Consider the following 17,937-nt stretch of genomic DNA (forward strand, 5'->3'; position numbering starts at 1 on the left):
TAACAAATCAAATTTCTCATTTTTAAGCTTTTAAGCCTCTGGCCCTTTACTCCAAGTGCTTGTACCCTAGAAAATGACCTACGACAAAGTAAATCATAATTCGATTTTTTTTAATAAGAATATATCAATAAAATTATGGCAAACTAATATTATATTAATGACTTGCATATCTGAAGATCACTTTTTTGAAATAGTTCACTGGACTTATTTATCCTTATTGTACAATAAAACTTTGGTAGTTGTAAAAGTATTAAAATTATGACACTCGAATTTGTTAGTACTTTTTACATAAAAATAGTAATGAATTAGTTAAAGTGATGAGTAGTTTATTAAAATCAACTGATATAACTGAACGCATTATAGTTTACTACGTTGGAATTACATAGAGAATTATGGGGTTTGAGAGGACATTTATCACACATAGGTTTTTCTCCCATAGATGTTTTCAAAACTTTGAACGTAATTACCGTAAAAAATACACTACACGATATCTGAAATCGTTTTACTGTATCGCTTTTTATAAATTTAATTTTTAAAAATTTTAATTTGACATGCAAATAAGTAATAAGCTTGACTTTTAAAATCCAGCATGTTTCTTCTAGTAACGTAACGGTCACCATACCACACCAAAATTAAAATGTTATAAGATGAATTGAAAAATTCTTATAAATTACAAATTTTTAGCTTTTTAATAATTTAAAATAACTTTCAAGCTAAAAAATCTAATTAAGCTCTATCTACTACACGTACAGAAGATATTTAAAAAACTTTTAGGTGAGTAAGAATTAACTAATAAGCGAGACTCAAAAATTTCATAGAAATTATTTCTACATGGATTTTTTGTTTTCACGGTTCTACACCCTGGATCATTTGGTTTATGGGATTAAGAGTACAGGGTTATGGGGTTTAAGCACTTGGGGTAAAGGTTTAAGGGGCTTAAGAGCTTAAATTAAAGTTGATTGGTTTTAGAACGTTAAAATTTGCCGCTAGGCAGGTGTTCCGTTTGGCCACGCTGACGTGGTTATCGACAACGGATGGACACTGCATGACTTCAGCATTGTAAATGCTGACATGATGGTATAACTGAATCTTCGACCGCGTGGTGGCATGATTCGCTCCCGCAAGTGGCGAAAAAAGAGTCTGGTTAGTATATATAGACCAAATTGACAAAATTCGTTCAGAGGTGTGTGCACACTGGCTCATGACGTAAGTCTACAGTCACCCACGTACACGGATGTGGTTTGAAAGCTTGGCTACGTTGTAGTAGCTCACCCATCCATACATAGAGGTACCGAAGTAAGGTAAACTATGACGTGGTGAATGACTGCTGGTGCGTACATATTTTTTGTTTTTATTTTTACGTTTCTGTTAAAAACCAGTGTCCTGCTTTATTTTTTGCGTTTTTCCAACCCAAATTAATCTCTTTTTTTTTCATTTCTTCTTGCAAAGGGTGAAAGTTCTGAGAAATCAAGATAAACAAGTTCGCTGTTTAACTTAATATAATTTTCCAACATTAATCAACTGAAATATTGTAATCTGTCAATTCATTATAACATTTGTTTTTCAGTTATGATTCGTTTAAACAGTCTTTCATATATTTGCTCATTATTTTGTTGTCTCTTGAAAAATCCATTCGTGTCCAACATATTATTTTTTTGTATACGTACTAAAAAAACGGCTACTGAATGTTATATAATTGTAACTATTTAATATGCTTTTAATCTTAAGCATATTTAATAAAGTCTTGGACTTTCATTTTTTGAATCATTTTTTAATACGTACACAAAGTAATAACATAAATTAATTAATTTAAAAAAAAAACTGAAAGAAAAATTTTATATGAAAAAAGAAAGTTTATCATTATGCAGCATAAAATTTTAACTTCAATTATATTTAATTAAACCATAAGATCATAAAATATTTACACATGTCGTGTACTAATACCCAATCGCATGGTTACTGTCACTTTTTTATTGATTTATTTATTTTTTTTAAACCGAGTAACTTATTCCACAATCTAAATTTTTCAAGTTTCGTTCGATTTTCAAAGCATGAAGCTGGTCTTGGAACAATAGCTTTTCAAGCTTTTTTAATTTTTGAATATTTGCTTTTTTCCTCTAGGGACATTAAGAAACTTTTTGTTTGGATTCCTATACTTAAGTGTTAAAATGTTGTATTTATTTAAATCTACAGTTTGTCTCTACTGTGTGTGGGTTTAAAATGTCAAATTAAAAAATTACTGGTAAAATACAGATTTTTATTTTTTACAGCTTAACCATCCTGGGGCTGGAAATTTGTTACCCTTTAACACATTTTCCTAAATTTGAAACTGACAAGTGATGAAAAATGAAGCTGTAAACCTTTCATCTCAATTGAATGTTAAGTTGCGTGGGGATAATCGATTTAGGTACATGTTTTCACAAGCGTATATATGTACATTTTTGGTCTCAATGGGTATCACTTGGACCCCTCTTGTATTATATTTAAAATGTTTACTTGGGACACTCACTCAAGAAATGAGGGTTGCCTACCCCCCGGTACCAGTTCGCCAGACTTTTTTTTTTCCTTCAAGCTGCCCGAAGCAAGTCAGGCAAAAGTGACTCAAAAATCATTGCAAAATCCCTCCCACCATGTTACATGTCGCTGTGGTCTCATTGTCGCATTGTTGTAATTGTGAACACAACGTAGTGCAGGTGAACCTAATTTATTAAGTGTATCATTTCATAATTCAGAGGAAAACGATGAATGTCGTTGTTTGGTTTTTTTATTAAAATTTAATTTATTTTACAAATTTTCAGCACACATGTTTGTTGACAATTCATGGAAATTGTGATTGAATAGATGAACCAACTCATAACGACTTGTTCAATGCACAGTAAAGAATACCACGGACTTTAATTCTGAATTTAATTAACAGGCATCGCTTTTCTTATGAATAACAAATAAAAGTCATGTTTTTTATTTACAAGTGTCGTTCTAATAAAATAATAAACCAATGTGTTTTTTTGTAATCGATCATTTCGAAACAACTCATTCGGCACTTTAAACTAAAAGTAATAATAGTTGGAAATAAAATCAATGCAGTTTTCAAATTTTTACGACTTACTTAACTTATAATTTATTTACTTCTTATTCGTGGAACATGATTTATCTCTTATGTAGCAAGTAAAAAAAATTGACAGGTTAATTTTAATTAACTTTGTTTTATGATTTACAATATAATATTATTTTGCCTCACAATATTTTATAAACACTGTTTCATAATTGATTTAAAAAAAAATTAACGTGATAAATATTAAAATTTTTTCATTACACTATCATTGCTCAATTTTTTTAGCTACATAAGGCTTCATTTTATTCCTATCTAAAATTAATATAAGTAGCATGGTGCATGTTACTGCTTCTTACTTTTTATTCAGCAAACTTTTAGTTTTACACATAGTGCAAGTGTGAATAAAATAATTGTACCATGACTTGTGATCAAACAACCAGAAAAAACAACCAGCTTGGTGTTCAATCATTTAAAAAATTCTCAGTCGGCAATTGTCCTACGTGTATCTTGATCATATTGTCTTTTAACTACAATTCAAAGTAATAAATTTACACTTAAGTATAGAATATTAATACAAAATTAGGTATTTTTCCATTAAAATTAATGTTTTGTGTTCATCTCCACAGTCTTTATAATCTTTATTTACCAACTAACGGACAGTCTATGGCCAGTTTTATTAGCTTGCTTGAGCTTTTAACATAAAGTATCATTAACAAAAGTTCTCTGTTGTCATAAATTAGGAAAATGATGATAATAAACAGAATTTTCTTAAAATGGTAGATAAAAATATTTTGATAGAGTACATGGCGACTAAAACTGAAAAGTATAATTTTCATGCTGGTATTAAACAAAAAATCTCAATTGTTAACGGCAAAGTGATAGTTACGAAATTTTTCGTAACGCATTTAGAAAAACGTTAAAAGTTTTTTTACTTCAATGAATAAATCATGACAATGTTAACAAACTAAAATAAACACAAACCATTAATATCAAGTACTTATTAGAAAAAAAGTAGAATCAAGTACCCACATTCATGTTAAAAAAGACACATACAATCGCAATTCTATAAAGCATTCATTCGACTTAAATATAAACTCGACAAGATCTATTAGCACACCATTAGTTGTATCAGTTTACTTCTTCTTTTTTCTAGGCTGAGGAGCAGGCAGATTTTCAACCTTGCGTTTGGAAGACGGTTTCGTGCTGGCATTGCCACCGCCACCCTTCTTTTTGCGCTCTTGCCTCTCGCGCTCCTCTAGTTCCTGATTTTCACGCTCTATCAGCGTGATGAGGGTATTACACCTACGTTGCAGCTCCAGAGCTGTGCGAGATTTGACGAACCAGTCAAAACGAAATTGTGGGGCTGATCTGACGGTAGCTCTCAGTTCTTCATATACATTCTCTTTGTCGAAACCTGAATAATAAATTAAAACATTTCTGATATTTGATTTTACACGTATCAATTTTTATTGATTTAATCCCAATGTACATTTACTCGTGAGTTAAAGGTTAAATTTTGTGTATTGCAATGACAAATTTATTAAATGTTCACCATGGAAAAACATAAATCAATAATAGCGAAAGTAACCAAGTAGTAAATTTGTGATTCAAAAAAGTATATGACTTACCTAATTTATGTAGCATGCAAACTAAGAATCTGTCCTCCTCCTCTGTATAGTTTTTTCCTTTGTTCGTGCCGTATGCTATTCTCAGCTGATGGAATGGTGCACGATACCTTGCCATCTTGGCATCTAGAGCTTTTTTAATACCAGCTCGACGTTGAATCTTAGCCTCGCCACGTTCAATCTGGGCCATAACACGATCGATATCTTGGAGCTCGTGGCAACGTTCCCAAAAAACGGCTGAATATTCCATTACTTCCTCTGGCGTCTTACCTTCAACTTCCTTGGCAATGTTCTCGATATCGTCTCTGCCATACTTTTCGTTGGCTTTGATAAACTGGTTGAAATCACGTTTCGTCCAGTTGGTAAAGCCTTGAGTAAGTAATTTATCCTTTTCAGCCAGTTCTTCATCTGCTAGAGGCTGGGCTTCATCAATCTTTTTCTGTTCTTCTTTCTGCATTTTAGCAGCTTCTGAACCTATTGTAAATATTTAAAAAAAACCAGATATAAACAAAAATATGAGGCACAAACATCAGAAAAAGTAAGTAGTCCCATGAAATCGCACCTAATTCAGGATTCTTAGGTACTTTATAGCCAACTGTCTGTCTGAAAAAGTAGATCTCCTGATCCAGAAGCTCAAACAGCCTCGGCGGGAAGAACTGAAAGTCCTGAACAATGGGTTGCTTGGGTGGCCTGGGAGCCTTTGGAGCTTTTGGCTCAGAAACGCGAAGCGCCTCACGGAAGTATGCATCCACAGCATAGTTAGCTTTACGCTCACGCTTCGGTGGCTCGATCCAGTGTCCAATCCCCAAAATCTTTTGTTTCTCCCTGTAATCCTGACCCTCGAACTGATAGACCGAGTCCGTGTTTGCGTCAACGGTGAAGTTACGCAGCGACGACTCACCCATGCTCTCTAGCTTTTCCTTTATCTCTTGCGTCTTGACTTCACCCTTGTGCAAGATCGTATCGATATCCTCGTCGGTTATGGCGCTATCTTTGGAGGCGAACACTTCGTTCGCACCATGACGAATGATGTTCAACATTTCGTCTTTATTAAGAGCATTTTGTTTGGCATCGATCAGACGACCTTGCTGGATGACGAGCTTGTCAAGTCGCAGTTTGACCTCAGCTCGCTCAACGATTTTTTCCTCGACAGTGTTTTCGGTGATCATTCTAAAAACGCGCACCTGCGGATTTTAAAAAGTAAAAAATTAGACTATTCAAACTCTTAATATTACATGGTCAATCTTTGAAACTCACCTGTTTTTTCTGTCCAATACGATGCGCACGATCCATAGCCTGCAGATCCATTTGCGGGTTCCAGTCCGAATCATAAATGATAACAACGTCGGCGGTGGCGAGATTAATACCTAACCCACCGGCACGCGTGGATAACATGAAAATGAATTTCGTACTGTCTTCTGCATTGTACTCATTGATCTGTCTCTGACGGTCCTCATGAGCCGTGTTGCCGTCCAGGCGACAATACTGATAGCCTCGCCAGTGACAATAGTCTTCTAGAATGTCCATCATACGTGTCATTTGGCTGAAAATCAGTACACGTGACTCTTGCTCCTGTAGCTTGGGCAGCAATTTGTCGAGGATGACAAGTTTGCCGCAGTTGTAGACGAGGTGCTCGTCCGTGGTGTAAGGAGGCCCAGGCTCGGCTCCGTCAAAGAGATAAGGGTGGTTACAACACTTGCGAAGCTGCATGAGGATGTTCTGCAGCCGCATTTTTTCAATTTTACCAGCACCATTGACGACGTCAATGTCTTTCATCAGAACTTTTGTGTACCATTCACGCTGCATTTTACTCAAACCTAAACGACAATGTTGAATTGTGATGTAACTGATTGAATAGTTTTTGTTTTTTTTCAATGCATTATCATCGTAAGAAAAATTACTTAATACTAACCAACATAAACCTTGATTTCTTTTTTGGGCTTCAATGCTTTTTCCACCTCAGATTTCAATCTTCGCAGTAAGAACGGTCGAAGGACTGCATGTAATCTCTCGATGAGAGCATTATCTCCCATGAAGTTGTTGGTATTGAACCATGAGTCGAAATCTTCAGAACTATTGAAGACATCGGGCAGCAAAAAGTTGAGTAGAGACCACAGTTCATGGAGATTATTTTGCAGAGGAGTACCAGTGAGCAAAAGTCTGTTTGCAGTTTTGCACTCTCTCAGAATTTCGGACAGTTTGGACTTTTCATTTTTCAATCTGTGAGCTTCGTCAACCACCATGTAACGCCAGTTGAACTTTTTAAAAACCCATTTTTCTCTCAAGACCATTTCATACGACGTTATGCACACATCCCATTCGCCAGGTAACATAATGTCCCGGATAAAAGCACTTCTGGTGTCGGAGTCGCCAATGAGGGTGACCGTTTTGAGAGAAGGACACCATTTTTTAAATTCGTTTTCCCAATTTTTTAAAGTTGTTTTTGGAACAACAACAATGTGAGGTCCGTTTATATTTCTAAAATGCTTCATGTAACCCAGAAGTGATATCGTTTGCAGAGTTTTACCTGTAGAAAATAACACCACAAAAGATTAATCCTCTCAAAACCTAATATTTGTACGCAAAACGTAGTATATTTTCCAAGTAATTAACTCCAACTTTATAGCTTGACATAAATAATGATTTCAAAAGAGGAATCAATTTAATGAAGTCTTTGATAACACAAGCATTAAAAAAAGCACAAATGCAATAAAAATTTATATTCTGTTGCGTCAAAAAAAAAAGAAAAACAGTTAAGGGATTAAAATTCTTAATATTCTTCAAAGTAAATCAAAACTTGTACGAGTTTATTGCCTTTAAACTGGACAGCAGGTAATTGTGCAATTCAATTTCCCTTTTATCTAAATAGGTAAGTACATCTGGGATGGGAAGGTAAGTTGACTTACCAAGACCCATCTCGTCGGCGAGAATGCCGTTGATGCCGTTCTCATAGAGCGAAATCATCCAGTTGAGGCCCCTGACCTGGTAGTCCCTGAGCTCGCCCGACTTAATGTACGTCGGCGAGGATTCGAAGCGAGTAACGGGAGCCGCGACGTCCGACGCCGCGGCCAACAGCTCCTCGTCCTCTTCCTGCTCAGTCTTGCTGTGCCGGTGGTCGCCCTCGGCCTGCAACTTGTCCGCGGGGGTCAGGGCCGCAGGGGTCTTCCTGGGCCTGCCCGGTTTTATCTTAAGCGGACTGGTCTTGTCCTTGTTGGAATTCGTCATGAAGTGCGAGAATATCTCGGTCTGCTTGAGCAGAAAGTCAAAGCGCTTGCTCCGGTCGGTCTCGATCTTCGTCTCGAAGTCGCCGCCACCGCGCGACGACGACGTCTCCGCCGACGAGTCATTCGAATTCTCCCCGGCGTCGCTCCCGTTCTCCTCTGCCTTGGACATCCTGACGATGGTTGTTGTTATGTTCGCGCTTGTCTTACCACAGTCTACTTGCTCGCCTGCAGCCGCTACGGGTATGATTGCAGCTGCAACGACTGCAACCTAAGTTTTCCCGCTCAACGACGTGCGTGATGACTGACCTTAGCCTCAAAAATCACACGGCACGGACGCTCGGACGCCTTGCCTGGCCGTGGCGAGCCGAGCAAGCCGATGGACGGATCGGCGTCGAGGCCCAGCAGGTGGCTTGGGCTCGTTCTAATTTACTGTTCTATGATCTTCACCTGACCTCTGGAAGGAGGTAGACAGTACTTGGGACGTTGTCCCGGTGCATGAGAGGATGATGATCTTTTAAACAAGCTTGTGTGTACGGTTTACGAGTAACGCAACTGTTTGTACCAACACTACTGATGCTACGATGGTCGACTCTCGATCGCTCTTGAATGAATAAGGTACGTTTGCATTGTAGGTCGATCCGTGTGGGACGTGTTCCAATCAATTGTTTCTATCGTTTCATTTTTGTTCCGTTTCTGTTTCCCTTCGTTAATTTTTGTGGATGTGTATATATACATATCATTTATAACAAAGTAGTATGCTTCAAGATTCGTTCATTTATTAATAGGGTGGCAAATGAATTTTTGAATCGAATAGAATGGCAAAGAAACGAATGAATCGAACGAATATTACAAACCGCACTATAACAATGAAACGCTTTTTGCAAATAACTCAATAGAACTGACAGTCATTCATTATGTATACTAAACTTATTGTCTGTTAATTTTTACTTCCGATTTTTTTATTGATCCAGGGACTTACTTCATAGTTAGCATTGTTTAAAATGCTTTATTTCGGCTTAGTAGTCTTACTTACATATTAAAAACTTGTTTTCTCTCAACTATACTAGCATTTATTGGCAACGTATTTTTATGGAAATTTTCAAGCCATAGTTTTTTCGTTTATTTAATTTATTTAATAACTTTTCAGTAATAGTATACTTTTTTATTTGAGTTATGAATTACAAATCCATTAATAATTGTTAATGATATTTCAATCGTACATATTTTACAATTTCTTTTGTAACTGACGCAAAATTTCGATTGACGAATCTGATCTGAAAAAAAAAACTAGAATTGCATGTAAATTTATACATTTAAGCACCATGGAACACAAAAATACTTAGAAAACAATATTACCTGTTCAAACAAAATAGATGAAAAAAGCATGAAGATTGTCTTTCTGAAATCTCTCTTATTATTTTTAGACTTAAATCTATGCCAAGTTTATTAACAGTTTCTACGTCACCTGATATTGGCTTCAACGATTCTTCTAACCACTGAGGAATTTTTACTTGACAAATTTTTGACATTTTGTTTAATGCTTTTACACTGGTAAAAGGATATATTCCTGGGATGATTGGTACGGCAATTCCTATATCTCGGCAATCTCTCAGAAAGTCGATAAATAGTCGAAATTCAAAAACCATTTGTGTTATAATAAAATCAGCGCCTGCATCTACCTGTACAACGTATCGAAAAATTTATTGTCAGTAGTTAGGATATGCATTCAATACATCAAATCAAAAGTCATAATTTGTTATGAAACTGAGTATGGTTAATATATTTTTTGAAAAAGACAAATTTTTTAAACTTGATCAGTTAAGCCAAAAAATACATAAAATTTGTTGACTAGTTTTTATAAATAACTACAGTTAATAAAGCAGGTTTTTGAATCGGTATCCAAAACTTGATAGTCTATACCCATAAGTATACATTTAAAAAGTTCCTCAAGAAATCGATGTCTATCAGATTCTCTTGAAGTTTTGACGAGACGTTACTTATTTGGTTACAGTTCAAAGTCTGCTAAAAGTGCCATTTCACAGAATCGGGATAAGTACAAGTGATACAACTAAAAAACGCCTGCATGTTTATGGTGTTTTTCTACCTGTGTATATAACATGCATGTACACTGGCCCCAGCGCCAGACAGGCTTTTTTTGGTTTAGGTATACAGCTATATACTTTTATTTTATGTAATAAAATATTTACTTCTAAAAATAATCTTAAAACGTACGAAACTACTCTTTGATACTAATGCAGAAGTTTATAATTTGTAAATTGTTATTAATTTTTTGATAAAAAGTAATGTGTAAATTGCACGGCAAGTTACTCTAAAAAATCGTTTTGAACAGGTTAAAATCTATAAGAAAAACTAAATTGAATTCCCATAATAGTATGCGCGTTATGTTAAAATAATCCCAGAATTACATGTGAATTTGGCACGAAACTTGTTGCTGAGAACCTATGCGAAAGTTAAATTAGTGAATAATTAATGATGAGCGTTAAATAAAGCCCAGTTTTTATTTCATAAAAACGATTTGTAGCCGTGATTTAATAAGGGAATAAAACTAGGTTTTTTGATTCAATTTTCACGAAAAAATAATAACTGATAAAATTTGTTAGAAAAAAAAAAAGGAAGCAACGAATAGAAATGAGCATAAAATAGTAAAACCAACTTGTTAACACTAAATTACTTGAGTTTTAACATCGCATTATTAAAATCTCGAATAGTAAAAGTTATACATTAGTTAGTTTAGGATGTCTCAAAAACATTTTAAAATAAAGAAAACCTTGGCCTTCAATTGATGAAGTTCGATTTCCTTTGACAGTGACTTGGGATGCATTTCAGGATATCCAGCAACACAATATATGCTGAATTTCTGATCAAAATGTTTACGAATGTATTTGACTAAATCCGATGCATACAAAAAATCGCCGTTATCAGCATCTCCATCTATAAAATCATAAAACTATTTTTGGTGAAACAATCTACACTGTTAAAAAAAAATTCTTAAACCTAAGAGATATTTAAGAGACACATGTACCTGAAGTTTTATAATGAAGTTACTTAAAATAGTTTACTATTTTATATTTAATACGAGCTCAACTGAAAATGAAATAGTTCTAATGCTTATTAAAATTCATAAACGATTTTATATACTGTTAAAAAAAATTCTGAAGTTCAATAACATTTCTTATAATAATTTATTTTTTATTTATTTTCGTAATTTTGTTTCTGAAATTATGATAAGATACAAAAAAAGTAAAATTCATACTAAATTTCATAAACTTAAGTAAATGTGCAAAGATTTTATTAACTCAGTTCATTAAGTTTAAAAGTACCGTTTAAAGATAAATTTCAAACCAAAATTATCATAACTCCGATACATGTTTTTATAAAATTTATATTTTTTTTATTGATACTTAAATGCAAACTTCTAAATTTTAAGAACGTTTGTGTATTAAATTTAAATTACTAAACTGTAAAAATATAAAAAAAATTTTGATGAAAACAAGAGCTGAGCATTTTCTAAATAATGTACATTTTCTAAAATTAAAATATTGCTGTTAAAAAACTTTTAAATAGAAGGATACCCGTAAGAACAATCAATGTTTAAATTAATAACTTATTAACTTGAGTTTGTATAAGTGCCGGCTAAATATTGACAAACACTGTATTTAAAAAAAAAGAATTTTATTAAATAAATTTATATTTTCATAAGCTAACATATTACAATTGTGTAAACTAATTTGTTAATACACAACCAGACCTGATATTGTAACTTTTCTTGTACTTCGGCACAGTTTGGTTAAAACAGTAATTATATTTTTGCTTCCTAATATAAAGATAGCTTTGTAATGGGCGAAAAATCACATATTGAGATAACATGATACCACTGTGTTTCATAAAATTTAGAATCTAAATATAGTACTCTGGCTAATGTTCTTATTTGTGGTGAGTGTACTTATATGCTGAGAAAGGAAAACGATAAAAACTGTATTGATTGTGTATGCAAAGGTGGGTGGCGCCTCCATTTTTCAGTTTCGTTATTCGCTATTTTAATACCAGCAGACTCTGATACGACAAATTCAAATATTTTAATAAACGGAAATACGCCGACAAAAGATTTTTTTATTGAAATAATTATGATACCAAATAAAACAAAGATACAGTAAAAGTGAAAATTTTTATTTATATTACCATATCAACATATCGTTTTTGCTACAAAAATAGTTGAAAAAATATTATTCGAGTGTAGGTATTATTTTTAAAAGTTAGTAAATTTTTTCGGATGCATCTTGTTACATAAGGAAATATAATTTCTTTGATAACTTGAAAATAATTTTCTTAATTTTTTAACAATTTTTATCATTTTATTCAGCATTAATAGTTGGTTGATCGTGTATATTCGAAAAATGAGAATAAAATAAAATAAAAAAATGCGTTTTTCCGCCTATGATTATACCTGTTTTGCATACGACTCTTAACTTTTCTAAACTTACACTTTCATCCCTCACAGTGTATGACTTATTTTATTATATTTTGCAATCAAAGATCCTACATGACAATATTTTCAAATTTTGTAAACTTTTTTTAATGTATTTATAAGTAAAAAAAAAAAAAAAATATCAGTAAACAGGCCTTACCTCCTTGTAGAGAAAAAATATTATTAATGCCAAGGTTAAGTGCTCGGTTGAGTATTATTTCCAAATCAGCAGTTTTTAAGCCTTTAGCTGCACAGTGCATCAAAGTATTTGGAGGTAAATATTCGGCACATTTCAAAGCAGGAAATTGCTTGACACCATTAGTCAAATCTATGTGCCAAGTTAGTGAATAGAAAAGTGGCGAAAATTCCTGAGTTTCCTTAAAAAAACTTTTTAAAACTAAGTTAGTGAGATATACCTCACCTATCGAAATTTTAAAATTATTTTTAAAGAGGCTCGTTCCCACAACCTAATCTTTCAAAGTTTATTTTTTTTAATAACTACATTATTAAAAAACATGATTTATACGTACATCACTTGAAATGTTAATAGTACATGTCGTAATTAAAAACAAATATCGTAAGGTCATTAAATCCTTAGCAAATGATAAAAAAATCGAATATTAGTACTGTACCACGGTATATAATATTAAATACATAGAAAAAAAAATAAAAATTTTAAAATCGTAAGCGGCAATGTGAGTGGTATTTTTTTTTCTTGAAAAAAAAACAGTTGATTTTTTCTGTTGTATATTTTTTCTCAATTCTCATTATTTTTTAAAAAGATACACAGACATGCAGAATTATGACAAACGGTGGAACAAATTCGTTTTAAAAAGCAGTTGGTAAAAACAAAATGATCTTTTAGTAAGCACTACACCCCTAGTATTTCCTCAAGCTGCTGCTACTAACAGAACATCGTTAAATAGTCGTTTTTGTATGAAAAATTATGAGCATTGGAGTTTTTTGCAAATAACTTTAAAACTGTAGTTGATTCATTTTTTGAGTTTTTCTATAGTCTAAGGACCGGTTATTTTAAGCTTTTTTTGATTGAGTATCGTTTATCATGTATTTAAATAATTGCAAAAAACTTTCTAAATTTTCAAAAATTGGATGTATTTCTTACTCCAAAAGGAAAAATTCTAGAATCTCAAAATTCTAATGGAATATGTATCACATAACCTTTAACCTACAGGAAAATTTTTGTTAAAAAATTTACTAGTTTTTGAGAAATTATATTTATTTATGAAAAGATCTAAGCTGTTTCATGAAAAATTTTGCACTCAATTTTATCAAAAATAGTTTAAACAGGGCTCAATTTTTTCTTTAAGACGTCTATTGTACTAATCTGTTGTAGGAAATATGTGCCCTTTTTACTGTCAAAATACAATGCTTAACTAAAAATTGGAGCAGCAAGAACAATTCGTCATTACCTGAGTTATTTTCTAGCCGATTTCTACGTTTTTTCCACACTTTTTTTATTTTATTTATTTTTTATGATAGCCTTCGAAAATAATGACAATGAGCACATAGTTTTATATTCCAAACATAGTGAAAACATAACCCTTATGAGTTTTTTTACACTTTTTAATTAATTTTGTATGCACCGAGGCAACCCTTGAGATCCTTCATTAAAGTTACTTATTAATGTACAATTGAATAAGATCATTTTAGATATTTTTGTACTGCACAAAAAAACATCGTCAACAAATCACTATTATTTTTTATGATGTAAGTAATTAAATAAGACGTTACTCATCCGTACAAGCATTTAGAGGATTTCTACAAGACACGTTAAGACAAATATTAAAAATGATACGCTCTGTGTGTAATACCGCATATTGTTGGAGGGGATTGCTTGTGGTTAATAAAAAATTGATAAGTGTGTATATGGCGGTGAATATAATATAAATGCCTCTGGTATGGATATGCACGGGATTGGCAAAAGTTAGATTATAAAAGCATGTACCTTTTGTACACATTTGTGTCATTAGTAGGAACCAGTTCGAAACTCCAAAACTTTTCTTTGTTATCAAACTTTTGTTTAATCAGCTTCCCCAAATTTATGGGTCGAGCATAACTTTTGAGTGATTTTTCTGGTATTTTTGTAGGGAGGCTGTTTTTACCTTCATCTGGATGGATAACGGCAAGATGTCGCATTGTACGAGGTTTAACACATCAGCTGTCAAAGTTAGACTAATGAAGACTAATGAAGAGCTGCGCTGTGCTTGCTTTATCGTTCAAAACTCTATACTACGCAGTATATTTTGTTACGTCACTGATACGTACGACACAATATATCTTACTTATCTCTTGAAAATATTGAATATGTAATGCTCGGAGTATGGAATGTTGCATATGCAACTCTGTAATTAGACCGGAAAAAAAGTGATAAGTGAAAACGATGAGTAAAAGTCAGTTTGACAACTAATTTAGAAACTGAAAATATTCTTAAATTTTTTAAATACATTTTGACAGCTCGACTGATGCAATACTATATACCTACCACAACCTGCTTCTGCGGTGCAATGCCGTCAAAAATTGTTGTCCTTAAGACGTACGTCCCAAAGTAAAGATGTACATAATATCATCCTTGGTGAGCATAATTTTTTTCTAAAATAACAACATTTTTCAGTTTGTTTATAAATCATAAACAAAAGACTTGGACAGCTGGCAATTCGTAAAACTGTTGTTCTTCTCAAGTTGAAAAAATCTCTTTCATTTAATTATTTATTAAATCGCTATTTTTCTCAAAAAATGATAGTAATTACAAATAAACAGTAACAATTTACAAAAATCCAGATTTGAGACAATAAGTTTTAATAACTTGTAAATTATTACAGATATTATCAGTGTCATTCAGGATGGGAAAAAAAAATAGTATTAAGTTCTAATAACTAGTAATAACAGTTATTAAGTTTTATTTTTAGTCTCAAATCTTCATTTTGTTGAATGATGAACCTGTATGGTATGATTAACAATTTTGACAAAAAGTTTATCTACAAATTTTTTTTTAAATCACGTCTTTCAAGAAGTGGGAATCATTTTATTTATTAACAACACATTGGTCTTTGCAACAGAAGTGTTGTAAAATAAACTGCAAAATTGAGTGAAGTTGCTTAAATTTTGTAGAAAGTTAAACTTTCTTAAGATTACGTGAGTAGTTACAATGCATGTTTTAGGAGTACATAAATATACCAAATTTTAAATGTTAACAAATAACATAAAAAACTGATTAAACTGACTATACCATCAAAAAATGCTCACAAGCATTAGCATGGAAATTTGAGTTGTTTATTGCTGTTTTCATTAATATCTTTGTTCATAAGCGGGCGATAGTATTCATTTTTTTTTTTTTAATTTTTGTCTGTCAACTCTCTATTATAAACGTTAAAAACTGTTATAGTACAGGTGAATTACTTTTTCGAAATATTATACGTATAAAATGTACAGGTTTTTAAAAATTGAGACATGTTTGTGGAACTCTTTAGATCAATTTTTATATAAATATGGATGTATCAGTTTTGTAACGTTGACTTTCTAAAAACGTCGACACAAGTTTCGTTTGCAGATATTTCGAATTAAGCGATGTGTAAGAAACATTTTTTAAAACTTTTTTCCAACACTATATAATCTAAGGTTTCGTGCGATTATATCAATGTACTCAATGAATAACTAAACTAAAATCATGGAAGTTACGCGTAAACCGTAAAAAAAAAACAAATTTATAAAGTAAAAAAAAAGGTATAATGCAGAAATAAACTATAACAAGTATGGCAGGGACAATTCATGTTAAGTAATAAAATATTTAAAATTTATAAAAAATTTAGAATTTATTAATAATACACTTATAAAATAACTACAATTATTATTGGTAAGTAGAAAATTATTTTCGCGAATGTTAACACACATTTATTTTATTTTCCTACTTATTTTAAACAGAATGATATATTACACCAAAATTGTGGTAATTAGGAGAAGAAAATATACGCTTGATTGTCCTGCCTGTAAAATACCTGGTAAGTGAATTCGTACTTCCCTCCCATGTGGCAGATAAATTTTTTTTTCTTTCTTCATTGAATTAAAGTAATTTCTGAATATTTGATAATTCAAAATAAATTACTCGAACAAAACAGTAAAAATAATTAAATGACTGTCCCAGCTTTTCAACTACACTATTGCTTTCAGCATAAAAATTTTTGTAAATTTTTTTATGAGTGTAAACTCATATTTTAATATTAAATCATGTCCGAAAGAAGTATAAACAACCTGGTTTTCACAATGATTAATTTTTGAATGATTTTTAATCTTGTTGACTTAAAATCCATCGATAATTACTTGCTAAATTTGCTAAAAAAAATTAATAAAAAAGAAATAAATAAATAAATACAGGTCAAAACTTCGCGATAAAAATACTATTTCTGACAAAAATAGCCAAGACTGAGTCCTATGACATTATTATCAATAAAAAGAACTAGTGCCAAGCCAATACGATTCGTTAATTTGGTAAATCTTTGACCACGACAGCACCTTAAACGAATACTCGATCGTCGAAGACTAGGTACAAAAGGTACGATCATACCAAGTACCTCATCTTTTCGCAGACAGGAGTTTTGCATCAGCCTTCGCCTGCGTCGTTGCAACATCCTCAAAGTGGGACGGATTGCTTGAATAGTACCTAGTGCGCAAAGCCGAAACAAGAATTCGTTAGCTACAGCACGATTGCACGATTCAATAGACCGCCCTCGATTCAGGCCGCGATTCTCGTGGTCGGGGCGAATGAGCTGGCTGACGTTGTCAACCAGACGATCATCAGAGACCGAATTGCGATTCAGATCCTGCCTTGACCGCACGTGATTGGATAACAACCATATCATGTAGTTGAGCCATTGTTCACGAGATAGAATGATACGCACACCGTACATCGGCATCTTTATGATGGTTATTGAAGCTTTGGCTGGAGATTCTATTCCGAAGAATGAAAGATTTGCCTCAAACAAAGTTTGCTGAAAATTTTAATGGTCATTAATTAAATATGGTATTTTTTTTTTTAATGATAAATATCTAGCGTTTGCGTGTAATATTTTCTTCATAAAAAAATTTAAAAACATGAACTTAAATAATGATTAAAATGATTTGAATCTGAGGTGAAATGAAAATTAATATTTTTCGTTTAGAAAAAAAAATATTGCAAACAGTGCAAACCTGAGTTATGACCAGATATTTATACGTATAAACACGTATAAACACCAGGACCAACTCAATCACACATATGATCACGTTGAAGAATCGTAAGAGAAATAGTTAATCTACTCTCGAAAATCAACAGTACAGGCGAAATGACAAGACTTGAACGGTCACGCATCCAAGTACTAACCGCGTCAAATGCTGCTTAACCTCAAAGATCGACGAAACTGCAACTTTACCGTTGCGCCCATAGAGATATTACTAATAGAGTAGAAGAGTGAGTACCTAACGCATAAGTGTAAATATCTCGTTGGAAGAGAAAGATAGAGAATGAAAATACCTACTTCCATCACCCCACCTACAAGC

General features: G+C 32.6%; 2 protein-coding genes across 2 annotated transcripts; both read right to left on the reverse strand.

The window, feature by feature from the left end:
* Positions 1-2,748: 2,748 nt before the first annotated feature.
* On the reverse strand, positions 2,749-8,492 carry Iswi (nucleosome-remodeling ATPase imitation SWI). The gene is made up of 6 exons (XM_014356624.2): positions 7,584-8,492; positions 6,590-7,204; positions 5,935-6,494; positions 5,240-5,861; positions 4,681-5,151; positions 2,749-4,466 (listed from the first exon to the last, which is right to left on the reverse strand). The coding sequence occupies exons 1-6, from the start codon at positions 8,068-8,070 to the stop codon at positions 4,186-4,188; spliced, it is 3,036 nt and encodes a 1,011-aa protein (XP_014212110.2). The 5' UTR covers positions 8,071-8,492; the 3' UTR covers positions 2,749-4,185.
* A 634-nt stretch (positions 8,493-9,126) lies between these two features.
* On the reverse strand, positions 9,127-14,544 carry LOC106642000 (methylenetetrahydrofolate reductase (NADPH)). The gene is made up of 5 exons (XM_089594006.1): positions 14,354-14,544; positions 12,548-12,774; positions 10,690-10,853; positions 9,258-9,580; positions 9,127-9,175 (listed from the first exon to the last, which is right to left on the reverse strand). Exons 1-5 carry the CDS (start codon positions 14,542-14,544, stop codon positions 9,127-9,129), a joined length of 954 nt encoding a protein of 317 aa, XP_089450132.1.
* Positions 14,545-17,937: the final 3,393 nt, after the last annotated feature.

This window comes from Copidosoma floridanum, unplaced genomic scaffold (assembly GCF_036245765.1).
Source record: "Copidosoma floridanum isolate Cflo_tuat_1 unplaced genomic scaffold, Cflo_Japanese_pri ptg000020l, whole genome shotgun sequence".
Taxonomy (NCBI): domain Eukaryota; kingdom Metazoa; phylum Arthropoda; class Insecta; order Hymenoptera; family Encyrtidae; genus Copidosoma; species Copidosoma floridanum.